This window comes from Ahaetulla prasina, chromosome 2 (assembly GCF_028640845.1).
Source record: "Ahaetulla prasina isolate Xishuangbanna chromosome 2, ASM2864084v1, whole genome shotgun sequence".
Classification (NCBI taxonomy): Eukaryota; Metazoa; Chordata; class Lepidosauria; order Squamata; family Colubridae; genus Ahaetulla; species Ahaetulla prasina.
In genome coordinates this window covers 45,868,180-45,895,798 of record NC_080540.1, presented here as the reverse complement: position 1 = coordinate 45,895,798, position 27,619 = coordinate 45,868,180, and the positions used below count along the sequence as shown (strand labels likewise).

Sequence of the window (27,619 nt, the reverse complement as noted above, 5' to 3'; positions counted from 1 at the left end):
CAGTTCATGCTTATCATTGCTGTGTGACCCAGTGCAATTCAACACTTTTATTTCTGGACTGTAATTATTGTATTGATCAATTTGTGCTACTAGGAAAGTGAATTCTTGTGTGCATTTGATCTCTTCGCTGTCAAATGGAAACCATTGTTATTTTGACATTTTTATTCAGAAAGTTGTGTCATCAGTATACCAAAGACTGTTGATATTCCTTCTTCCAATCTTTATTCTGATTTTTGATTCTTCATACTGCAGCTTCTCACAGTCTTGTCAGCATACAGATTAACAGAGTTGGAAGGAACTTTATAGGTCCCTTCACCCAAACAGACCCTACACTGTTTTTGACATACTGTATGGCAGTCCAGTCTCTTCTTGAAAGCTTCCAGTGATGAAGTTCCAACAATTTCTGAAAGCAAGCTGTTCCATTGGTTGATAGATCTCATTGTCAGAACATTTCTCCTTATTTCCAGCTTGAACCTCTCCTTGTTCAGTTTCTATCCATTATTCCTTGTCTGCCTTCAGGTGCTTTGGAAAATAAGTTGACCCCCTCCTCTCTGTGTAGCCCCTCAAATATTGGAACATTGAAATTGTGTCTCCTTTGGTCCTTCACTAGACTGGCCATGTGCAGTCCCTGCAACCATTCATCAAATGTTTTAGCCTCCAGTCCCCTACTCATATTGGTTGCTCTTCTCTGCACTCTTTCTAGAGTCTCAACATCTTTTTTTATAGTGTAGTGACCAAAACTGGATGCAATACTCTAGGTGTGGTCTTACTAAAGCTTTATAGAGTGGTATTAGTACCTCACTTGATCTTGATTGTATCCCTCTGTTAATGCAATTTAGAATTGTATTGGCTTTTTTGGCGGCTACTGCACACTGTTCGCTCATATTTAATTAGTTGTCCACTAAGACTCCAAGATTCCTATCACTGTTACTGCTTTTAAGCCTGGTTTCACCCAGTCTATATGTGTACTTTTGGTTTTTCTGGCCTAAGTGTAAGACTTTACTTTTCTCTACATTGAATTTCATTTTGTTAGATGGGGCCCAGTGTTCAAATCTGTCAAGATCCCTCTGGATTTTAAGCCTATCATCTAGGGTGTTGGCTATTCCTGCCAGTTTAGTATCATCTGCAAATTTGGTGAATTCCCTTTCTATTCCCTCATCTAAGTCATTTATGAAGATACTGAAGAGTACTGGGCCTAAGATGGAACCTTGTGGTACCCCATTGCTTACTTCCCTCCATGTAGATATAGTACCATTAAGAACTACTCACTGAGTACTGTTTGTCAGCCAATTACAAATCCACCTGATGGTGATGCTATATATCCCATTTTTTTCTAGCTTACCAAGTAGTACCTGTGAGAGGAATCTTGGAGTCCTAGTGGATAACCATTTAGATATGAGCCAGCAGTGTGCATCAGCTGCTAAAAAAGCCAACACAGTTCTGGGCTGCATAAACAGAGGGATAGAATCAAGATCACGTGAAGTGTTAGTAGTAGTTAGTATATACTTTATAATGCCTTGGTAAGGCCACACTTGGAATATTGCATCCAGTTTTGGTCGCCACGATGTAAAAAAGATGTTGAGACTCTAGAAAGAGTGCAGAAAAGAGCAACAAAGATGATTAGGGGACTGGAGGCTAAAACATATGAAGAACGGTTGCAGGAACTCGGTATGTCTAGTTTAATAAAAAGAAGGACTAGGGGAGACATGATAGCTGTGTTCCAATATCTCAGGGGCTGCCACAAAGAAGAGGGAGTCGGGCTGTTCTCCAAAGCACCTGAGGGTAGAACAAGAAGCAATGGGTGGAAACTGATCAAAGAAAGAAGCAACTTAGAACTAAGGAGAAATTTCCTGACAGTTAGAACAATTAATAAGTGGAACGACTTGCCTTCAGAAGTTGTGAATGCTCCAACACTGGAAATTTTTAAGAAAATGTTGGATAACCATCTGACTGAGATGGTGTAGGGTTTCCTGCCTGGGCAGGGGGTTGGACTAGAAGGCCTCCAAGGTCCCTTCCAACTCTATTGTTATGTTATGTTATGTTATGTTATGTTATGTTATGTTATGTTATGTTATGTTATGTTATGTTATGTTATGTTATGTTATGTTATGTTATGTTATGTTATGTTATGTTATGTTATGTTATGTTATGTTATGTTATGTTATGTTATGTTATGTTAAGAAGTAGGTTGTGGTCTACTTTGTCAAATGCCTTGCTGAAGTCTATGTATATTATGTCCACAGAATTTCACTGGTCTACCAATTTAGTGACTATGTTGAAAAATGAAATAAGATTGCTTTGGCATGATCTGTTTTTAATAAACTCATGCTGACTTCTAGTTAGTACTTTATTCATTTCTAGATGTTGGCAGATCTGTTTTTTTATTATCTTTGCCAGTATTTTCCCAGGTATTGATGTTAGGCTGATTGGTCTGTAGTTTCCTGGGTCTGTTTTTTTCCCCCCTTTTTTGAAGATGGAAACCACATCAGCTCTTTTCCAGTCCTCTGGTAGTTCCCCGGTGCTCCAGAATTTTTTGGAAGATGTGGTACAATGGTTCTGAGATGGCATCTGCAACTCCTTTAGAACTCTAGGATGTAATCCATCAGGTCCCAGTTATTTGTATTCATCAAGATCAAATAGGTGTTCTCTTACCATTTTTTTGCTTATTTTAACTTTTATTTCTAGTCTGTCTTTTACAGTTATGTTTTTGGTAGGTTGGACTATTGTTTCTTTTTGTGTGAAGACCGATGCAAAGAATGAGTTAATACATACATAAATAAGGAAGTTTAAGGAATGCAATTTTGCTGCACTCCTTTATCTACAGTATCTTTAAACAATCAATGTTCCATTTGGTGTTTGCATAATGGCTTCTTGATTTGTGAATAGCAGCTGTACAAAGGTGACCAGACCTATTGAGATCCCCAGGTCTACTAGGGCTCTCCACAGCTTGTTATGATCAACCCAATGAAAGACTTTCTTGTAGTCAATAGAGCAGTTATAGATGGGGTTTTTTTGTTTGTTTGTTTGTTTTGTGATATTCCTGAGATTTTTCTATGATTCAGTGGGAATTTCCAATATGGAAATATAAGTACCCCAACCTCTTCTGAAGACAGTTTGAACTTTGAGTAATTCTCATCAGAGATTTTTGTATGATTTTAAGAAAAATCTTACTAGTATCAGGAATGAGGGAAATTATGCACTAATTGGAGCAATCCTTGGAGGAATCATCTTTTGACACTGTTCATTTTTCAAATTTTCTGGCACCAAGTTTTGATGGTTGTGGGGGGTATAGGCCTCAGCAATTCTGAAGAGGTGGGTATCAACCCCTCAGGTATTGTTGTTTGGCAGTTGGCTCATTGCTCACATAATATCTTACTGAAGGATGACTGATTCTATTTTTGCTTCCTTTTCCTCATCTTCCTTTGGAGACTGGGCCTCTTTGTTGCTGGCATACAGCTGTTCTCTATATTCTCACCAGTGGTGAAATTTATCCAGCTCTATCTGGATCACACGATCCGGTAGCGCTGGGGGCAGGAGGCTCCACCCACCCGCTTGGACATCATCACATCCCGTTTTTGACCCTCTGCACTCACATTTGCGAACCGGTAGTGAAGGTAAATGAATACCACCCCTGATTTTCACACCTTGTTGGTCAAAAAGTTCTTTCTCATGTTTGTTTTTGATGATGCTTTTACAAGCAGTAAATGCTATTGGAATTTATTTATTTATTTATTTATTTATTTGATTTCTATACCGCCCTTCTCCCGAAGGACTCAGGGCGGTGTACAGGCAAGAATAAAACAGACGGTACAATATACAAATTTAAAATGCAGTTAAAAAACTTATTTTAAAATTGGCCTGAGAAGTAAAATATATAATAAGCTAAAAAACCCCATTTAAAATTAATTTCTAAGAATTTAAAAATTTGTTAAAATCAATTTAAGCCAGCCCCGCGCGAATAAAAAGATGTGTCTTCAGTTCGCGACGGAATGTCCGAAGGTCAGGTATTTGGCGTAAACCCGGGGGAAGTTCGTTCCAGAGGGTGGAATCCTTTTGACTTGCACAAATGCATTCCTAATGTGACTCTTAATGCATTACTTTCCTAGCTGTTTGCAACACTAGCCCCAATAAACTTTGTTGCCTTTCCTTGCTGCTCTTTGGAAATCCACATTTTGAGTTTGCCTGATGCTTTGTCTGATTTTCTTTGCCTTCTGATGGTTTCATCTGAGAACCATTTGCACTTTTTGTCTGGTTTCTTGTATCTTCTTGCAACCTATCAGCAGTGTCCCCCAGTGCAAACTTTTTTTTTTAAACCTCACTGAGTGAAAATATGGAAGGGATATCAAACTTCTTTGGTGGTGCTGCCTTTGATGTTATTATTATTATTTTTATTATTTATTATATTTGTATACCGCCCTTCTCCCGAAGGACTCAGGGCGGTTCACAGCCAGTAAAAACACAATACATACAATACAAATTAAAAACTGTATAAAAAGCTGATTCAATAACAGCCTAAAAATTTAAATACAATTTAAAACCCCATCTAAAACCCTGATTAAAACCCTGAAATTAAAACTATGATTCAAGCTAATCTGCACGTCGAAACAACAGTGTCTTCAGCTCACGGTGTGTTGTGTCTTGCCCGCCCTCAGAGCAGCCGGGGCCTTCTTACCTGCTCCCCAACACTGAGGAATGTATGCCTTCCGGCCCAAGTCCTGGCTCCATGCCCCCACAAACTGCAGAAGAAGGAGCATCTCCCTGCCCCAGCCCTGACTCCATGCCCAGGCAAACGGAGCAGCTAGACCCTCCCTCATCCACAGCAGGTGAGCCTGAGGAGGTTTACTCCCAAGAACAGCTGATTGGAGTGACCTCGCATCAGAAGATTGGAGGCGGAGGCAACAGAGGAAGGAGGCAGGCCTTAATGAGTGCTGAGTCATGGAGCCACACCCCATGGCCTATATAAAGGAGCTACTTTCTGGCAGTCTCTGAGTCAGGCAAAAGTCAAACTTATCTTGCTGAAGTCACTTACTGGTCTCCTGCCTGCTCTGAGGACTTTGCTAGGACTTTGGGCAGAGCTGCAGAGGCAAGCCTGATTCGGATTTCCCGGACCCAGCCGTCAGCGGAGGAGTGGGACACGACACGGTGGAAGGTTCGGAGGTTGGGGAGTTGACAAAGCCCCGGAGGCAGCTCATTCCAGAGGGCAGGAGCCCCCACAGAGAAGGCCCTCCCCCTGGAGGTTGCCAGCCGACATTGTTTGGCTGACGGTATCCAGAGGAGGCCCTCTCTGTGAGAGCGCACTGGTCGATGTAGTAGGCAGTCCCGTAGATACCCCGACAGTAGGCGGTCCCGTAGATACCCCGGTCCTAAGCCATGGAGTGCTTTGAAGGTGATAAAAAGCACCTTGAATTGGACCCGGAAGATCACTGGGAGCCAGTGCAGACTGCGCAGGAGAGGTATCACACGGGAGCCACGAGGTGCTCCCTCTATCACCCGTGCAGCCGCATTCTGGACCAGTTGAAGCCTCCGGGTCCCCTTCAAGGGGAGTCCCATGTAGAGAATGTTGCAGTAGTCCAGGCAGGATGTAACAAGGGCATGGGTGACTGTGCATAAGGAAGCCCGATCCAGAAAGGGGCGCAACTGGCATATCAGGTGGACCTGATAAAAAGCCCCCCTGGCGACGGCCATCATATGTTTTTCTAAAGACAGCCGTGCATCCAGGAGGATGCCCAGATTGCGAGCCCTTTCCGTGGGGGACAATGACTCGCCCCCAACGGTCAGCGATGGAATTAGCTGACTGTACCGGGCCGCCGGCATCCACAGCCACCCGGTCTTGGTGGGATTGAGTCTGAGTCTGTTTCTCCCCATCCAGATCCGTACAGCCTCCAGGCACTGGGACATCACTTCAACAGCCTCGTTGGGGTGGTTAGGGGTGGAGATATACAGCTGAGTATCGTCAGCGTATAGATGACAACTCACCTCAAAACCACAGATGATCTCACCCAGCGGCTTCATGTAGATGTTGAACAGAAGAGGCGAGAGAACCGACCCTTGCGGCACCCCACATAACAGGTGCCTCGGGGCCGATCTCTGCCCTTCTGTCAACACCGTCTGCGACAGGTCGGAGAGATAGGAGGAGAACCACCGATGAACGGTGCCTCCCACCGTTCATCGGTGTTATCTAATTTGACTCTGATCTTAGTCACCAACAATTCATGATCTGAACTGCAGTAAGCAGTTCAGTGAGGACTGAACTGAACCATCAATGGCTGGGTAGGACATAGTCAGTCTGATTACAGTACAATTTATTTGGTGGGTCCAAATATTTATGCTGTTTGAACTATGTATTCATGATAGGAAAATGATTTTCATGGCAAAATTGACCAAACAATTACTTATATATCGTTCCTCTCACCGAGTCTAAAGCTTCCAGCTATTTTCTGCTTGTCTGCCAATTTTTGCATTGAAATCACTTAGTATATTTTGGGCACTTGCTCCAGAGCTTTTTCAATGCTGACAAAGAAGCCCTCCATTTCAAATTCCATTACATTAGTCATTGGGGTGTAGACTTGGACAACTGAAATTTTAAGGGGTTGGTACAGACACAGATGGTCATAATGTGATCATTAACTTACAAGAAGCTTTCTACTGCCTGGGCAGATGCCACTCCATTTACTTCCCTGGTGTCATGTCCCAAGTAATAGATAGTTAATTCCTCAGACTGAAAACAGTCATTATCTATCCATCATAGCTCACCAACTCCAAGTTGGTTGATTTTCAACCTGGCCATCTCCCATTTGATGATATCTAATTTACCCTGGTTCATTCCTTGGACAGTCCACATTGCTATCCAAAGTATCTTTGTACAGCACAGATCTTTTGTTTCAACAATGGCTGGATTAGCAGTTGGGATTCCTGCTGCATTTGCCTCAGGCATGCCATTAATGCCTTAACTACTCACTGCAGGTTCTTGCTCTTCCCCAATAATTTGCTAAAAATCATCTGACTTGATGCTCAACATATCTGATTCATTTGAGAGCCTTTCCACAAACAAGGTTTTTTTACAAGGACGATCACCAGTTCTTAATTCAACCCTCTATTTATTCGGACTTGGGAATGGCTGGGTTAGACCTTATTATCTATGTGTGAAAAAATATAAATCGGATTTAGAAAAGAAAATGCAATATAAACTATTTACAGAAGAAAAAAAAGTTACTACTTCATTTAAGACTACCAGATCACATTGTTTACACACACACACACACACACACACACACACACACACAAATATGTATGCATGCATACATGCATGTTTCGGTCCAAACATAGAAACATCTCACCAGATGGTATATACTCAGAGGAAACCACATAATGGATGAAATGAAGAGATGGAATCTTAGACACTTGGAGAATACCTTAACATCTGTCTTAGTGATATCACCAAAAAATATTCTTAGAATAAAACGTGCACACAATAAGAATGCACAGTATCTATTCAGAATTGCTGATGCTTAACAACAGGTGGTTACTGCTGCCTCCCCTACTTGTTTAGTAGCAAATCAGTAGACAATACAAATTATTCAGGAAATTTGATGTAGTGCCAAAGGAACTAATAAAGCCAAGCAACCTGGCAGCACTATGACAGTTTAGAATCAATGCTGACAAATGCAATATAATGAATGTTGGAAGGAAGATATTGAACTATCCAGGTATAAGAGTGGGTTGTTATAAATTAACCTGTAACTGCTTAGATTGGAGCCTCATTTGTGGAATGTGTTCAGTCTATAGCTGCAGTCAAAATAAAATGAACCAAGATATCAAGATAGAAAAAGATGTGTAGTAACTTGAATTGTTGTTTACACAAATTGATGTTAATACCCTTAGACATTGAATATTCTATCGCAGAAGGAGAATGAGCAATGCCAAGTGACTGACAATTTAAAAGAATTGAGAATACTTTCAGATGAGTAATAAGGATGAAAAATGGTAATTTATGGCTTGAGAAATATATATAAATTGATGGAAATCTTTAAAACAGAAAAAAATGTTTATCACATTTAATATACCCTGAAGTCAGTTAATAGCTAATATCTTTAAATAGAGGAATAATGCAGTAGTGGTAAGGAACTTCAACTTTGAGGAACAAATTGCGGTATAGTCCTTCCAGGAAATCTATGACCTGTCTTTCTGACAGTTTGCTTTTTCAGAGAGAGAGAGAAAGCAAAAGGAGATCAATTATTCTTGGTTTGATCCTAATTAGAGAGAGACTTTTTGGCTCTGATGCTATAGTTCATGACATGGAAGAATGGATTTAAATTACAGAAAGGCAGATTTCATTCAAATGCTACCCAAAAAAATCTTCCTTGGTTCCAAGTAGAAAGTGGACAGCCTTGGTTGCTTTAATTTGGACTCTTTCGCTGTACAGCAGCTTAAATGTTTGAAATGACTCCTTACAGCTAATTCTTGCTATGACTCTAATCCAAAAGATCTGTACTTTTGGGCAGAATTTTTGCCTTGGAAGCCTAAACCTTGCCAAGATAGGACAAAAATGTGAAGCTAGGAGGGAGGTGTTATGGTAGTGTTCCATTTTGTGTTGAATATCTATCTATACCAGTGACTGTACTGTTTCACTGGATTTTTGTCTTTTCCCCCATACTGAGAGGAGGCCACCTGGAGATTTGAATTCTTTAGCTCAGTTCTATGGAAATAACCCTGGTAAATTTGATAGCATTGTCCATGGGGTCGTGATGGGTTGGACACAACTTCGCAACTAACAACAAAGTTTGATAGCAAGCTGGAGGAAGGAAAATAAGTTGAAATTGAATGCAGGCAAGATAAAGGTTTGTGTTGATAATGGGAAACTGGATTTGAGGATTGATGTTTTTGACAGGATTACATTTCCCATGAAGGAGCAGCTTTGCACTCTAGGAGAGTTGCTTCATTCTACAGATGGCAGCTCTGATGAGACACGCCTTTGATTAATTACACAGTGAGCTACTATAACTTTTTCATTCCTTTGGTGTTGATTATTTGATTATATCTAATATTGATTACTGCAAGGCTTTACCATGGGGTCTTCCTTGAAAACAGGTTCATGTTTCAGATGCCTTATGTTGCCTTTTTGGGAAAAAGATATATACTGATACGAGTTGCTTATCTGGCACAATTGAAGGTCTTGATATTCATTGTTAAAGGCTGTCTTTCAAAGGGACCACCTTGTATATAACATTTATTCAAACAATGGGAGAAATTGTGGGGAGGCAAGGGGAAAAACTGAAATGGAAATTAGACATAACCAATCAAGAAGTAGAAGGAAAGTCCATTGGTCGCTTATCTTATAAATGACAATTTAGTCCAGGTAGCAGGGCATCTAGAAAGAAGTATTTCGCATCAGTTAAATAGACTGGAAATTTTTAAGAAAATGTTGGATAACCATCTGTCTGACATGGTGTAGGGTTTCCTGCCTGGGCAGGGGATTGGACTAGAAGGCCTCCAAGGGCCCTTCCAACTCTGTTGTTGTTGTTGTTGTTGTTGTTGTTGTTGTTATTGTTGTTGTTGTTGTTGTTGTTGTTGTTATTATTATTATTATTATTATTATTATTATTATTATTATTATACCCTGCCTTAATCAACTCAATATAAATGAACATTCAAATGTATCCCAAGACAACCATCAAGGACACTTTATTGTACCCTGTAAAATTCTTGCTTCCTTAGTCTTGCCATACTGTGTGGAACTTAACAAACAGACTCTTTTAAAGAATAGAATAGAATAGAATAGAATAGAATAGAATAGAATAGAATAGAATAGAATAGAATAGAATAGAATAGAATAGAATTTTTTATTGGCCAAGTGTGATTGGACACACAAGGAATTTGTCTTGGTGCATATGCTCTCAGTGTACATAAAAGAAAAAGTTACCTTCATCAAGATACAAAACTTACAACACTTAATGATAGTCATAGGCTACAATGAAGCAATCATGAAACAATCAATATCAGTATAAATTACAAGGATACAAGCAACAAGGTTACAGTCATAAGTAGAAGGAGATGGGTGATGGGAACGATGAGAAGATTAATAGTGCAGATTTAGTAAATAGTTTGACAGTGTTGAGGGAATTATTTGTTTAGCAGAGTGATGGCATTCGGGGAAAAACTGTTCTTGTGTCTAGTTGTTCTGGTGTGCAGTGCTCTGTAGCGTCGTTTTGAGGGTAGGAGTTGAAACATAAAATACAATTCAGGAGTAATCTCTGCAGGGGAGGGCTTTCTGATGCATTGATCTGGAATATACTCTGGAATATATTCTCTTCATGTTCTTCCAATCTGAGCATTTAGAATATCTGTGAAGACATGCCTCTTTGATCAAGCTCTTAACTGAAATTAAAATGATTTAAACTACATTCATTCATTCATTCAGTTTCTGTAGCTGCCCATCTGGAAGCAAATGACTATAAGTGGCTATAGATTTTTTTTTTTACTTTGGTAGTTCATAATTTAATCTATTACTTCCCTCCCCAGCCCATTTTTTTAAATGTACAGGAATCCTTCATGCCTCTCTTCATTTCGTATCATGCTCTGTGCTCATTTTTTTCCCACGAATTTATTTACCAGAGAAGAAAAAATAATAAACACTTTATTTTGGTTCTGCCCTATCAGTTATGTCCATATGTTTTAAATTGTCTCATTTTCTGCAGATTGAGCAATTTAGGAAAGGAAAAAAAAACTTCAGAATGAAAAGCATCAAGCCAGGCTCTCATCCCATGTTTATAAAAACATCTGCAATCATATTATTGCAGATTCTAATGCACAGTTCTAAGAACATTTATTTGAAATTAGTCTGACTGAATTCAGTGAACATTATTCCATATTCATAGGATGGTAGCATAAGTTATATTGGAAATTTCTTATGCAGCTGGATTTTTCAACAGAAAAGGAGGAATAGGCAGCAGTGCTCAGTAAGAATTGACTTCACATTGTCTTCATGCACAGATGTGCTCAAATACTCTCTCGTCAAAAAATAGTTATTTTTTTAAAAGAAGTGTTTGATTAGATTTATGCACCTTCTCAAGCATACATCAATGCCTTTGATAAGAAGACAACTATAGAGAAATTGTTTCTTGAAAATACAGCCTTGAATTTTTTACCTAAATCTTCCAAAGGTATCTAACATGAATGCATTAGATTAACCTAGGATTAGCTACTAAATTAAAAGTGATGTAAATTCAGAGAGGAATAAAATAGTTTGATGGATGCGTTCTAATTCTCTTCTTTGAAATGAATTATCTGAAGCCTAAAGTATAAAGCTTCGGTTTTGGATGATGCACTATTTCCATCAAAGCAATACTATGTAGCTTCTCATCTTTTCAGAGTTTCTTCATAGAATCCAACCAGCTTTAATTTTTAAGCACCTATTGCTTCAATTTTATTCTTAACTTTCTTCCTTCCTGATTTTAGTCTACGAATAAATAACCAAGAAAGAAGACCAGGTGTCAAGTAGTATTAACAAAGGTTTAAGGGCATAAGAGGAAGTTAGTCAGCTTTTTCAGATTTTATTTTAAGTTTATAGTAAATTGACAACTGTTGGTTTATTGAACACTGTCAGCAAAATACTGTGTTGTCACCATCTGCCATATTTCAGTCTGAGCGCTGGAGTTGCAGCACATGACTGGTACTAAGGGCTAGAGTCCCTTGCCTTTTGGCAATGTCTAATAGCTTACAGGGCTTGTTGATCAAAAGGTCGGCAGCTCGGCGGTTCGAATCCCTAGTGCTGCCGTGTAACGGGGTGAGCTCCCGTGACTTGTCCCAGCTTCTGCCAACCTAGCAGTTTCGAAAGCACGTAAAAAATGCAAGTAGAAAAAATAGGGACCACCTTTGGTGGGAAGGTAACAGCGTTCCGTGTGCCTTTGGCGTTGAGTCATGCCGGCCACATGACCATGTCTTCGGACAGCGCTGGCTCTTTGGCTTTGAAACGGAGATGAGCACCACCCCCTAGAGTCAACAACGACTAGCACGTATGTGCGAGGAGAACCTTAATAGCATTACAGATTTCCTTTAATTAATGGATATCTACCCCCTTGCCTTTCAGTTTGATTCCCTGTTAGATTTAGCAAACAAAGGTTTTTGATGTAGGTTTGTTTGTTTAAATTTGCTATAGCTGCCCAACTCCATTGACTGGGCAGTGTGCAAAAATTAAAACATCCACCAAAATAAGATAAAAAGAAGAGTACATAGTCCAGCTCACAGTCCATGTTCACAGCATTACTATAAAAATGGCACAACAGGTTCTAGCCTGCACATTTCTCCATTCAGGGCAGATGGTAAATACTCCAACAAGTTTTCTATTAGATTGATAATTGGATTCAAGCTATTGCCAAGAAAAAAGTTAACATGTCTCACACTAAGCTCACCAGAGCTTGCGTACTTGTGCATCGACTTCTCCTACGGATTGTCAGAGGACTGAAGACAGTTCAGGAAAATGTTTTTCTCCCAACTGACAGATGTGAGTCGGGAACTGAGTTAATGTAGACCCTTTTGGCTCCCTGCAATGAGTTTTTTGACCATTTCAAAATTAAATGTGTTGTTAATATTTTTTTCTGCAAACTGCCCAAAGTCACCTTGTTTAACTTAGGCAGCCATGTAAAATGTGACTTTAAAATAAATAAGTAGATAAATAAAATCAGTTTTCAAGGAAAACCATGTTATGTTATTGCTATAGAAATGCCTCACAAAAAGGAAAGTGGGGTGGAATAAAGAGAGAGAGAGAGCTCTCCATTTTCCTAATGAATATAATTGTGTCCTCCCCAAAAGTTTGCCCCTCACTTTTCTATTCACCCAAATTTTTAGGTCAACAATAAACCCCTCATGAATAAATAGAAAAATAAATAAAATATTTGTTATTCTTTGTTGGATTGTATCCTGCCTTACTGAAACAGCAGAATACCTTAAAATATGAGCAGTGTTTGCACAAAAATCTAGATCATAATCTATAATTCAAGTGTTCTAAAATACTTACTTGACATTTCCTGGGGAGATTTGGAGAGTTGTTGAAATGTCAGGTGCCTGAAAGATAACCAACATTTCTATCTTCAGAAAGGGAAAGAGGAAGATCTGGGAATTGCAGGTCAGGTTTTTTTGACATCAATCTGTGGGAAGTTTTTACAGGAGATGATTGGTAAAAACATTCAATTCTCAAGAACAAGTTTTGAGAAATTAATTTTAATTCATTATTTAACTAAGAGGTGGGCATTTTAAATTATATCCTGATTTGGGGTGGGCATTTTATATTATATCCTGATTTGACAAAGCAGTGTCACCTGTTTACCTCCTTGAGTTCTGTGTGAACTGCAGCAAAGTTTATTCTGCAGCATGTTTAAATTTTATTCCTCTTCCTGGTTGCATAAAGTTAAAGAAATGAGTTATGGGGATCATCTCACTCAGTGGGCTAAATTTTAAGGGGAGGGAGGGAGGAAGATAGAAAATCAAAACTCACAGAGCTATACATGTTCATAATCATGCCTTCTCATATTAATGTCATATACTTTGATCAAGTAATACTAAATTTTCTCAGAGTTAATTCAAGGAAATGGTGATAAAATCATATTAAATTTTAAAATGAAGAGAAAAAGGAGTGTTGATGAAAATTAAAATGATTTTGGTTAGGCTCGCTGGCTGGATAAGCGTTTGGCAGAATTAAACTGAACTTATTCTTAAATTTATTTCATGATTTAAATCTATAAACTGGAAAATAATATATTTCCATATTACTTAGTATTAATACCAATGGAGGATTGCTTTTGCAACCTTTTTTTCTTGAGCAGTTCAATTTAACTTAATTTAGTAAGCGATTAATATATCAAAAAAGCTTAACTTGCACTTATCCTGTCTGCTAAAATGCTGGCAAATGTAATATATCCCTATTTATTATCATATCAATAGGAACTTTAGGGTTTTTAAAAAATTCTCTGAGAAAAGCCTGACAAATGTATACAGCTATTTTTGAGTTACTAGCTATTTGAAAATAAAGTTCTTTTTTCATAACCTGTATGCCCCATTTTTTTTATTATTACAAGCAATTTTAATTTCATACAGCTTGTACTTTTTTGATGTTTTCCATTTAAAAACAGCTTGCATACCAGTATATGTGCACAAGCATTTTATGGCTTTTTAGCAAATAGGCAAAAATATTAGTGTCTAAAAGCAAAATTCTTCAAGTTCCATTTTCCTTGACTGTTCTATGAATTAAAAGGTCCCACAATCAGCATGGCAGTAATAAATAAAGTGAACATATTGAAGAGTAATGTTCTTTCAAAGTATCAATAGTATCTGTCTGATACTATTCTCAGGGTTGAATGCATATGCTTCTTGTAAAGATGCACAGAAGGCAATGAAACCAAGTTGGGAGCTGGACAAGGCAGGAGGAGAAGCCTTGGTTTTTTTTTGTTGTTTTTTTTTGTTTTTTTTTCATAAAAAACTTTTATTTTTACAATCATATCAAACAGCTCATCCAATGTACAGTTATATACAATTAGTCGGGCTTGCCCAGTCACCACCCCCCTTTTTAACACTCTTCCCTCTTCTACCTTCTTCTACTTTCCAGACCTTCGTCTCCTACTCTTATCTACATCCTCTCCTCCCTCCACCCTACACCTTCCTTCTCCCTCTTCTACCCCTCTTCCTTCCTCTTCTCCTCTTTCCTACCTCCTACTCTCTCTTTTCTCCTCCCCACCGTTCTAAAATGGTAACTGGGCAGACCCGACCCTACATTAATTATATTTATACATCTTCAATAATCCCTGTACATTAACCATCACTCCATCTCTACCCTCAACCCCCCCAATTCCCCTCCCCCTTAACCCCCACCCCCACCCCGACTTCCCAGAACAAAATGCAGGGTATCAAAACTAACAATCATAATCCAAAATAATTCCTAAATTATAATCTCTAGTCACCCCACACATAATCACACTCTCAATTCCCCTCTCCTTCAAAAATATATCTAATACAAAATATTTCCTAAATTTACTCATATGCTATTCGATATTTTTTTATCTGATACTTATTTTGAATATAATCAATCCACATTTTCCATTCTAAAATATATTTTTCTTGTGTATAGTCTTTCAAGTAAGCAGAAATTTTTGCCATTTCTGCCAGATTTGATACTTTGAGTGTCCATTCTTCAATTGTAGGAGGGGGAGAAGCCTTGTGTCTGCTCTATTCGCATGTAAAATCATGAGAGAGCAGTTTTGTAGAAGAAGAGAACAGAATTCTATATGCACTCGCTACCTGCATATAGCCTTTGACCCATTCAATTATCTGTCTCCCATTCTGATTTAAAAAGTGAGAAATGGACATAGAAAAGATATGATAACAAAAATACATTTCAAGAAAGAAAAGAAATTTCATTGCCTCTCAGACCTACATACCTATTATTTTAAATGCTAAATAAGCTTCTTTTTTTTGCATCCATTTCATACATGCATAGATGTACTAGCTCTGTACTAGTACTAGTAGTACTAGTACTAGTACTCTGTACTAGTAGTACTAGTACTAGTACTAGTACTCTGTACTAGTAGTAGCTCTGTTATCCATGTATCTAATTTGACTTACCTCTTTAGAAAAATGCAGCATTTTGTCAGGCTGATTTCATTTTGCAATTATGGTACAGCTAAGAAAGTAAAAGATTGCAAATGCAAATCTCATGAGAAAGTTCTGAACAGAAGTAGATTTCAAATCATTGCATATACTAAAATGTAAAAGAAACCAGTTTTATAACACCTAACATCAGAATATTTCAAAAATTACCATTTTCATTAGGAGAACTGAAAGTCAAATATGGACACAGCTTCATGGTCTACAAATGAATGTTTAGATAACTGATTTTTTTTTTAAAAAATGGATGTGCAGAAAACCACCCATTACGCAGGGGTGTCAAATTGGTGGCCTGGAGGCATCCCGCACAGGCCACACCCACCCAGCTCCACGAATGGAAAAAATATTGTCAAACAAAAGGAGCGTGCATAAGAGCACCAATGTGCCTACCGTTCCTGTCCTAATGTTCCCTTTGATCGTATCCAATTTCTTTTTTTTTATTCAAAACGTTTTACAAAAAAAAAAATTCCCCCCCTTTCCCCCCAACCCCCCTCCCTTCACTAATCCCTCCCCTCCCCTGACTTCCCGGATGAAGCACAAGGTATAGTTAAAAATAAAACAAACATATGCTAAGAAGATTTTCCCCCAAAACTATTATACCAATTTTCCCTCTCTAGCTCTGACTTCCTCCTAACATAACCAAAATCCTTCAAGAAAAAAAATAAATAAATAAATTAACAATTAAGAGTAACAAAATATGTAAATCAATAAAACAAATTAATCCTAAAGTATTTAAAACCAACTAAAGCATAAAAATCCAATCCAATTCAAAGAATATCTCCCTTATAGCTTCTATAACCATATAATTTTTTCCCCAGGTCTTTCTTACATAAACTCTTTCAAAAATATTCTATTCAAAATACAATACAACACATTATAAAATTTCAATACCAAGAATTACAGTAGTATTTAGTCCTTCCTCGTCAAAATCCAGTATAAATCCAAATACCTAGTCTTTTATGATAGATATAAAACATATAATCAACCCATTTCTTCCAGATCTTCCTCACATATTGTCTTTCAGGGACAGTAATATTTTTGTCTGTTAATAATTCAAAGGATAATACTTTTGTCTCTTGCCATTTTTTTTGATGCATTAGTCTCTGTCTTTCCTTCATTACTCCTTTTGAAAAGTCAGTCACAATATTGCCTAATAGTTCCTTATGTTCAAAAATCCACAAATTACTACCATATATTCCATCAATCCAAAGAGAGAATTCTTGAAAATTTCAATTTCATATAGTTATTACATACTTATGATTATATATATGTTTTTATATCGTATAGTTATAGTTATATAACTATCCAGTAAACAGAAACAAACTTCAGCTAAGCATGATAGAAACCCATTTCTCTGATGTATCCAGAGAGCTCAAAACCCATCAGATGCCATAAACCAGTCCTAATGAGAATCTAATTTGCCATTCTAGAGTGCTATATACTAAGATTTAGTCTGTCCTATTCTAACCTTTACATTCCCTAATACCCAAGCTCTTGTCCTTCCTTTTATATTCCTTTTAAATTTTTGGGTTCTTTTATATATCCTTAGCTTTTTATAAATATTTTTTTTTTAGATTCTGATGTATTTTCTATGCTTTTTAACTGATTGTATCACACCCTCCTCATACTGGTTTATAACTTTTATAATAAAAGTTTGAATGTTGCTATTATGACTTTTACCTGCCTATTTAAAATAGGTGGAAATCAGGCAGATGAACAACTTATAAGTGCATTGCTGTGTTTTCAAACATGCCTTGGCAATACTTGTATCTTGAGTTTCATGATACCCTTAAAAATGAAACGAGGTTTCATTTTTAAAGACACTTGGAAAACGCTGCATCAATAGAGCACAGAGTTCATATAAACATATAGCAAATGTAATAATATCAAAAAGATTTATCTCTAACTGTTCGATTACTTGACTTAGGCTTGGCTCTTGTGCTTGATATTAAATATATATGCTTGTGAAAGTACAAAGGTGAAGACTGCATTTGGTTTTGTTGAATGTTTGGTACTTAACTGTTATTTTAAAAGATCCTCTTGCACTATTTGGGGAATGATCCTTCAGAGTGCATTCAGTACAGTATATAAATTGAATTCTATTGACTTGGGTATTTTCTTGAGCTTTCTTAGGTTCTTTGTAAATACTCTGTGCTCCCTTGTATGCTGTTGATGTGCTTGACAGTGTTGAAAATGCATGCTGGTTTTTCAGTCCTGTTGGTGCTTTAAGATAAAGCCAAGAATGTGTATTTCCATTTTTATTTAATTTGCATTTGTATTTTCATACATATAGCAATATGTGTAACTGTTTGTTTTTCTGGTTTGATGTTTTTAAAATACAAATGCAGGTAGGCTTTATTTTCTGGCCTTAATATTGTCAGGCAGCAATTTAATATTTTGAGGAGTGCTGTTTCTGGATTTACTCAATCCCAGTTCTCTGGCCCTTTACTCTGTTGGATGAATGATGGGCAGCAATAAGCATAGACTGCCAGAAAGGCTACTTCCTGTGAACCTGAGGCAAAAAGCAAAGAAAGAAAGATTGTTCCTAGTACCCATTATTTCCTATAGCCATATCCTTCATAACACATGAGAATACAGCCAATTTGTAATAATCCAGAATATTACAGGTTGGACCATTTTGTTCTAAATTTATACAGTACAAGAGATAAGCCATTCTCAGCTTACAAATATGATCAATCAATATATTTGGCTTTGTTTCTATATACAGTAAAAGTGTTGATAAACAAGGATTTTTTTTTTTAAAAAAAAGCAAAGTCTTACTGTTTGTTTTGTTTATATCAGATCAGAGAAACTATTGCTGTATTTCTAGTTTCATATCCAGAAAACCTTTAGCTACTTTACATCATTATGGAGTTTGGAAAATGGAATATATGTAATATTAATGTAAAGTTTCCTTGTTTTTTTTATATGTGTTTCAAAGCAAAGTCCTATCAATCTCACTTGCATAAAAATAATTAAATAATTGCATACACACACACACACACACACACACACACACGATAATCTAAGCTTTATGCCTTTACAGTATATAAAATGTAAAATTTTCAATCTCCATTTAGAACAATTATAGGTGGGATTATAAATATTGTGGCATAGTTAAATTAGATTAGAACCCTCTCTGTCATTTTGCGATAGTCACTCTAGATAATTTCCTTTACAGAGCTTTTCACAGACCACTTCAAAAAATGCTTCACTTGAGGGAGAATAACTTAATAGGGGTCAATATAGAAAAATAGATTTATTTTTCTTTCTCTTTTATATTACCAGTTGGATAATTATTGAAGCCAATATTAAGAATTTATTGCAGTTCTAATCAGTGTCAAAGAGTACTCACAATCCATATGTGATGCTAAAACAATGAAATCGATATTTTAATAAATAAGTCATAGCTATCATTTGACAACATGAAAATGGAGGAAGCTGCAATGTTTCCATTTTCAATATTCAGTTTAAAAGATAGCTTGTTTTAATGGAGCCAGTCATTTTGAAAAAAGGCTTGTTATTAAACAATCTGTGTGCTTTTTTCCCCTCAGTCCTCAATCTTTTTGTAAAAGTAGGCTGTCTACTGTTTTGACATATATTATTGTTTCTTTGCTATATGCATTGGCCTGTTTTGGTAATGATGCTTTTACTTTGTTTCTTATAATGCTTTTTTTCTGGTATCAATTTGTTTCATGTCATTTTACAAAGTAATTCTGAGACACATGTGGTTTTGAGCTGACATGATCCATTATTATCAAAATTATTAATATAGTTCATTTTTATCTCAGAGTGTTTGATAATTTGTTTATTATAATTAGATGATATATATTGTTTTAATATGGTAATCCTTTTTTCTATTGCAAAATCAATGGAGCTGTCAAGATTGTTTTTGATTGATATAGAAAGGTGCATGTATATCTGTAGAAATCTCTAAAAACAATTTGAGATTATAAAACAAGCTTATTTAATAACATTTGGATGATCTCCTCCTCTTTCATTTCCAATGAAATCATAACATGCACATGGCAACATCAGTCATGTTTCAGTTCTGTTTTGTAATCTGTTTTCCAAAGTGTCCTTGAGGGCAGAGACTGATCTTGCACCAAAGCAGAGATGGGTGTCATAGATCTCTTTCTCAGAGCAAGTTTTCCTATCTTGTCAAATGTTAATTGATGTAATGAATTAGAAATCAAATCAGGAGTTTCACTTGGAAGGAGAAGAAGCAAAGAAACAGACTTCATATAATTTGAGACATAAAACATAATTGCATGGAATGTGAAATGCAATAACTAATTTCTCAGAAGAACAAAGTTGATAAAGCTTGGATCCACCATGTCCATCTGTTTTCCTCACCACTCATTTTCCATTATTCTGGTTTCATTCTTCAGCATTCAGTTCCCCAAGCCATTCTGGGGTGGTGTGGGGGGTGGAGGGTGGGATTAAAACAGTGCTTCCAGATTCCTACATAAAGAGTCCTTATACACATCCACTGTCTTTTCTCTCATCAACTTTTCCATCATCAGCCTTTTCCCTCATCATAATTTATGCATCATTTATGCTGTGCAGCACCCTACAAGAATCCCCTTTTTCCTGCTCCTGTGTGGCCCAATGCTCCCTCTAGCCCAGGGGTGTCAAATGCAAGGCCCGCGGGGCCGCCCTGGAAACAGCAAAGGATTGGCCTGCGGTACCGCCCTGGAAACAGCAAAGGACTGGCCCGCGGTACCTCTGTCAGCGAAAATGGAGCTCGGGAGGGCCACGTGCGGCCCTTCCAGTCTCCATTTTCAGCCATGACAGCTTCCTGCAGCCCTCTGCCAGCAAAAATGGAGTTTAGGGAGGCCCTCCATTTTTGCTGGCAGAGGGTTGCAGGAGGCTGTCGTGATCAAAATGGAGCTTGGGAGCTGTTTTCACTGGCAGAGCACTTGGGCCACCACAGGCACCCCCTAACATGAGTGATGTCAAACTGGCCACGCCCACCTCGGCCCCCGATGTCAGACACAACCCTGATGTGGCCCTCAATGAAATCGAGTTTGATATCCCTACTCTACTCTAGCCAATCGCTGAAGAGAGTACTAGAGCAGAAAATAGCTGGCAGAGTGCTCTCAGCTTCAGTTTTTACCTTTTCAGTAAGGAAAAGGAAAGAAAGTAAACTGAGGAAGTAACAAGTCAGTCCTCATTCAATGGGGAAAAGTAGGGTGCCTTCGGTTCTGCAGGTAAGATGCCAAAAGTGGAAAAATCAGGACTTCTCAACTTTCTGAAGCTGCTCCAGAAGAAGTGAAAATTTTACTATAACATTTCCTCTGGATCAGAATCTAATTAATTTTCAAAAATAATCAGCATGGCTTTTGATGATGGCTGAAAGTGTAGAAAGACACCTGATGCATGTATCCCTTATTTCAGTTACCTTTTTAAACTAGAAGCTGCAATTATACAAGAGCAAACTATTAATGAGCCAGCAGAGACCAAATAAAGGTTTGAAGAACTTTCTAATTCTGTAATGTGTAATGTGATTGCAGAGTGTACTAATGATATTTTTCCACTACTTTTCATACGAATCATCATGATAAGATATGAATGGGGAAGTAGCAGGCTGGTTCAGCTATTCTTCTGGCATGGAAAGAGGACTACAGCACATGAGAAGTGCAACCTTTATTCTTCAGACAATTCCTGCTTTCCTATTTTTAATAATGCTTATGCTGTTTCATTCTTATTCAAGCTTATAACTGCATGCAAATGATCTAAGGAACAGCTCGGAAAATATGGGAAGGGTAGTTACATATTAAGATTATTAAGATTAGGTTGATTAGGGTTGATTCTCCAAGACACCTCTCTGATTCTGCTCCTTAGAAGCACAGGGCAGTTGCAACTATTCTGAAGTTTTGGACAGCTACTTTGAGTCTTGTATGAATCTGTTTCTGTTTAAGTTAATTTCATCTGCACAACACCGTAGACAGTTCTTGTTAAAACACTCCAAACAAGAATGGAAAGCACCCAATGCGATCGTTTGTTCCTTTGCCCTTTGCCCTTCTCACAGCTTGAGAAAAGATTGCAAATGGAAAAAAAACCCCACATCTTATTGGTTTCTTTGGAGGAAGAAACCAATTAGTGGACAATCACTTAGATATGAGCCAGCAGTGTGCAGCAGCTGATAAAAAGGCCAACACAGTTCTGGGCTGCATAAACAGAGGGATAGAATCAAGATCACGTGAAGTGTTAGTGCCACCTTGGTAAGGCCACACTTGGAATACTGCATTCAGTTTTGGTTGCCGTGATGTAAAAAAGATGCTGAGACTCTAGAAAGAGTGCAGAGAAGAGCAACAAAGATGATTAGGGGACTGGAGGCTAAAACATATGAAGAACGGTTGCAGGAACTCGGTATGTCTAGTTTAATAAAAAGAAGGACTAAGGGAGACATGATAGCAGTGTTCCAATATCTCAGGGGTTGCCACAAAGAAGAGGGAGTCAAACTATTCTCCAAAGCACCTGAGGGTAGAATAAGAAGCAATGGGTGGAAACTGATCAAGGAAAGAAGCAACTTAGAACTAAGGAGAAATTTCCTGACAGTTAGAACAATTAATAAGTGGAACGATTTGCCTGCAGAAGTTGTGAATGCTCCAACACTGGAAATTTTTAAGAAAATGTTGGATAACCATCTGTCTGAGATGGTGTAGGGTTTGCTTCCTGGGCAGGGGGTTGGACTAGAAGGCCTCCAAGGTCCCTTCCAACTCTGTTGTTGTTATATGTTATAAGAAGATACATTTTTATCATGTTGGGGAAGCTATAATCTTCCATTCCATATTGCTTTCTGGAAAAGGCATCACACATATTAAAATAGGTAGTTGCATATTTTCAGAAGGTCTGCTTTCATTCACACTAAAGTGTGGAAATTTAGAGGGAACGTCCCAAACAAATATCTTATTATGTAATGAATATAGTACGGAACATACTCTGTCATCTCAGGTACATGGACATATTAAAATTGTTAGAACTATTTGTAAATATTTTAATTGTTTAAACTCTTTAAGTTGTAGACACATAACACATCTCCCAACATATAACATTTTTTCTACATCTTTTATTTTTAGAATATCATTCTTAAAAGATGGAAGCTTCCAAATAACTAATGTGAGTAAATCAGATGCTGGAAGTTATACCTGCCTGGCAGAAAACAAGTTTGGAAAAGCTAATAGCTCAACTACTTTATTAGTAACAGGTAATTAGATAGCTAATAGTGTTTTACTTGAAAATTATATGAATTGAGTAATGTGTGAAAGAAATATTTTGATTTTGAATTTTCATCTTATGTTAGGATAACATCATAATTCAAATGAAATACGTAATTTGAGATCTTTCTAAATTTCTAAATTGCTATGTGAATGCCACACTATACAATTTTTCAGAGGTTCAGAACTGCATGGAATAGCCATTAAGCCTCTGGAAACATCTATTAAAAGCAGGAAGTCATGAGAGGTTAAGATATGCCATCAAATGTTCATATTCTGAGAGGTAATCATGGATCTTCCCTCCAGAATCTGAAGAAATGGAAAAAACAGGGAATGATCTTTTATTTATAGCCATGGAATGTTCCAGTTAACATTCAAAAGACAGGATTTTCTTGATCTATCAGTCAACAGAGAATAGTAGTCAATAACATAGCAATTTTGGCAAGGAGAAGATGTTGTACACAATTAGAAAATACAGTGTAGCAGAAGAGAAGAAGGAAAATCATTCACAAAACCTTTTTGGTTTACTGAAGAAAATGAAATATAAATTTGTCTACAAATAAAAGAGGAAACCTGCTATAACAATGTGAAAATGATGGACACAGACATACAAAGCCCCAACTCTTTTAAAAATGTATAGTAGACTTCTCCAACCTTTCCCACTTTGTGAACCAACGGGGTGGGTGTGAGGGGATGGTTCCACACAAGCGACGGCAAACATGCATACGTAGCTCCTGCAAGTGGGGATACATGCATGCATTTGCTCACCACTTCTGTGGTCTGGTTCCAAATGACTCAAGTGCTGGAAGTGGGCTGCGATTCAGGGTTTGAGGACCTCTGATGTATAGAACATTGCACGTAGAAAATTGATTTCCCAATTATACCCACCATTTTGAATCGATGTTTCTCACTATAAATACCTGTGAAAGAAATACTTGTAACTTGGGTCATTTTTTTTGAAAAGCCAGTTTATGTAATTTACATATTCAAATAATAGATCAATAATGTGTTTTTTTTTTAAGTTCAAAAAAATAACTTAGAGTTGTTGCAGTCCACTTCTACATTAATGGGCAACCTGCAGCTTGCAAGTTTCATGTACTATCAACATCCTTTTTGTGATGCCTGTAGCAGGCCTAGAGGGGCCAGAAACAATTTTTACACAATAAAATTATTCTCAGCTCCCTACTGTTTGACCATTTTCCCCATGGAGTTTGAGTGACAACATGAAGTAGACTCAGTTTTGCTTCTTACACTTCATATTAAGCTTCCTCCCTCAAAAAAAAAAAAGACAAAAAGGAGGAAGAATTACATAATATGGTTCCAAGTGGCAAACAAATGCCATAATAATGTATTTATTTATTTATTTATTTTGTCACAACAATATATGTAGGTATCATACAAAAAGATTATATGGTATATAAACACATATATGAGTAAATATAAGGAGGTATAAGCATATATATAGGAAGAAGAAAAGAAAAACAATAGGACAGGAATGGTAGGCACGTTTGTGCGCTTATGCACGCCCCTTAAAATACAATATATCATATTGTATTATTTATCATATTCTAGGAGAATATGTTAAATAGGGCTAAGACGCTGATCTTGTCAATCAAAAGGTTGATAGTTCAGCGGTTCAAATCCCTAGTGCCTACTTGTCCCAGCTTCTGCCAACCTAGCAGTTTGAAAGCACGTAAAAAAATGCAAGTAGAAAAAGAGGGACCGCCTTTGGTGGGAAGGTAACAGCATTCCGTGAGCCTTTGATGTTTAGTCATGCCGGTCACATGACCACAGAGATGTCTTCAGATAGCGCTGGCTCTTCGGCTTTGAAACAGAAATGAGCAGCGCCCCCTAGAGTTGGGAACAACTAGCACATATGTGTAAAGGGAACCTTTGCCGTTACCTTTTTAGGAGAACTATGAGGCTTGGATTTGTCTATCGGGTTAAGCATTTCTGAGTAAGCCACATAGGTTTTCACACTTTGTGGTAACCAAAAAACACATTTTTACAAAGTATGATTGCTTCAATAACAGCGTTATATAACATGAAACCAACCACCCAATAGCATACATACAAAAAGATCTACTGAATCTTTCTACATGATTTTCTGTAAAGGATTACAGGACGCAAGTTATAAAACTATATCTAGTTTGTATTTTTAAAAAAATCTGGAAAATTTAAAGTTCAGTGTTTGCAAATATAGTAGGATTACAACATTATTAAATTATTTTTGTTGTTAATATTCCTGGAGTATAGATGGAGTTTGGAAAATCTAATAGTTTTGAGTTGAAACAGTTTCTTCAGTGTACTCTTAATGGAATAGAACATTGTTTTAAAAAGTATCACAAATATAATACATTAACATAAGGAGCTAGAATGTGTATGTTCTTTGTATATTCTTTGCAGATCCAACCCGGATAATATTGGCACCATCAAATATGGATGTGACTGTAGGAGAAAGTATAATTTTACCCTGCCAAGTTCAGCATGACCCACTCCTGGATATAAGTTTCACATGGTATTTTAATAGTGCATTGACTGACTTCAGAAAAGATGCATCCCATTTTGAGAGAGTAGGTGGGGTAAGTTATAATGTAATTGTGTAAATTTGCTTTATTAGACCTGGAATCATGAAAATGCAAAAAAAAAAAAAAAGATTCCTCTTTAAATTGTATTCTGTTGTCTATAGAAATAGAAATAGCATTTAGACTTATATGTATACAACTTCATAGTACTTTATAACTCTTTCTAAGCAGTTTAAAGAATCAGTATATTGCCTCCAACAATTTGGATACTCATTTTACCTACCTAAGGATGGAATGCTGAGTCAATCTCGAGCCATTAGGATCGAACTCCAGACTGTGGACAGAGTTTGCCTGCAATACTGCTTTCTAACCCCATCACCACCAGGGCTCCTATAACTTAAGACTATAGTTTTGACTAAATAATGATAGACTAAATTATGATAGCATGGAACTTATTTTATACAGGCAGTCCTTGACTTATCACCACATTTAATGCCAAATTTTCTGTTGCTAAGCAAGACATTTGTTGAGTTTTGCCCCAGTTTGTGGCCTTTATTGCCACAGTTGTTAAATTAGTAAAATGGTTGTTAAGTGAATCCTGCTTCCCCATTGACATTGCTTGTCAGAGAGTTGCAAAAGATAATCACATGACCTCAGGACATTGCAACTATTATAAATATAAACCAGTTGCCAAGCATCTAAATTTTAATCATGGGGATACTGCAAGAGGCGTAAGTGTGAAAAACAGTCATAACTCACTTTTTCAGTGCTATTGTAACTTTGAACAGTACTAAACAAATGGTTATATCCTGTATTCTGGATAGTTTGATAGGGGTTCTTGAAGTATGGCTCAGTATCGTTACATTTTGGTTACAGCCCCAGATAACTTTCCAAAGAGCTGTGCATATTGCCAATGATGTTCCATTTTCAAATAGGGAAACGTTTTGTATTTCCATAACTCCATTAGTTCTTTAGCTATGGTTTCTTGTTCCTTTGTTTCAACTACAAAAGTAGTTTTTATTTCCATTAAGCTTTTAAAATTGCCTTGTGAGTTTTCAAAGTTTGCTGCTTTAAAGTATTACTATTATTTATTGTTTGTTTATATTTTGGATGAGTAAAATTTTTAGAAATGATGGTTTACTAATCATCTACTAATTTCCACAGGGTCCAACAGTATAAACTCAGATTATGCTAGGTAACTACCAAGATTCCCTCAATTATTAACATTGCAATTATTATTTGAGAAAGACCAATATCAGCTGAAATTGTGCAGATATCAGAAGTATAATGCTGTTGCTTGTTTAATTCCACCCAGCCTGTTGACAATTTTTTTTTGTTTACATTTATATCCCGCCCTTCTCCGAAGACTCAGGGCGGCTTACAGTGTATAAGGCAATAGTCTCATTCGATTTGTATATTTTTACAAAGTCAACTTATTGCCCCCCCCCAACAATCTGGGTCCTCAATATTACCTACCTTATAAAGGATGGAAGGCTGAGTCAACCTTGGGCCGGCTTGAACCTGCAGTAATTGCAGGCAGCTGTGTTCTAATAACAGACTTTTACAGCCTGAGCTATCACGGCCCCTATTTGTGCCATAGAATTTGTGTTCTATGGGTCAGCAAACTGCTCATCAGGAAAGGTGACCTTCCTGTCACTGTAAACTATCCACAGTAGCACAGATCTAATTTTGCTAGCTGAAACTGAATAAAATCTCTTCCGCTGCCAAAACTACCCGAAACATTGACAGTTTCAGAGCATCCAAGATTGATTTACATGGATTGTACTGATTTTAGTGATACGATGAATTATTAGTATAGATAGCCCTTGCTTACTGACCATTGTTTAGTGACCATTTTCAGCAGTGCTGAAAAAAGTGACTTATGACTAGTCCTCACAGTTACAACCATCCCAGCAGTAATAGGTTTAATCAGCTTGAATTTACAATGGTTGCAGCATTCTGCAGTCATGTGATCACTAGTGATGAACTTCCCAGCTCCCCAAGCAAAGTCAATGGTGAAACAAGGGGGGGGGATAGCAAGTTGTGGTCATGTGATATCACATGATGCTTAATGATTGCAAGTGATTCAATAACAACGGTGTTAAAATAGATTACAAAATCAAATGTAAGGTATCATGTGGTACCTCACTTCACAATCGCAGCATTTAATAACAAATTTTATGATCTTTGTTATCAGTCAAGAACCACCTGTATTATAAT

At 37.3% G+C, this 27,619-nt stretch overlaps 1 protein-coding gene across 1 annotated transcript in view; it reads left to right on the top strand.

Moving 5' to 3' along the window:
• The window catches only part of LOC131192953 (contactin-3-like), a 226,197-nt gene that overhangs the window by 174,175 nt on the left and 24,403 nt on the right, over positions 1 to 27,619 (top strand). Inside the window, exons 10-11 of the mRNA XM_058172593.1 lie at positions 22,737 to 22,864; positions 25,281 to 25,456. Coding sequence (XP_058028576.1) covers positions 22,737 to 22,864; positions 25,281 to 25,456 — 304 coding nt within the window. The remainder of the gene's footprint in view (positions 1 to 22,736; positions 22,865 to 25,280; positions 25,457 to 27,619) is intronic.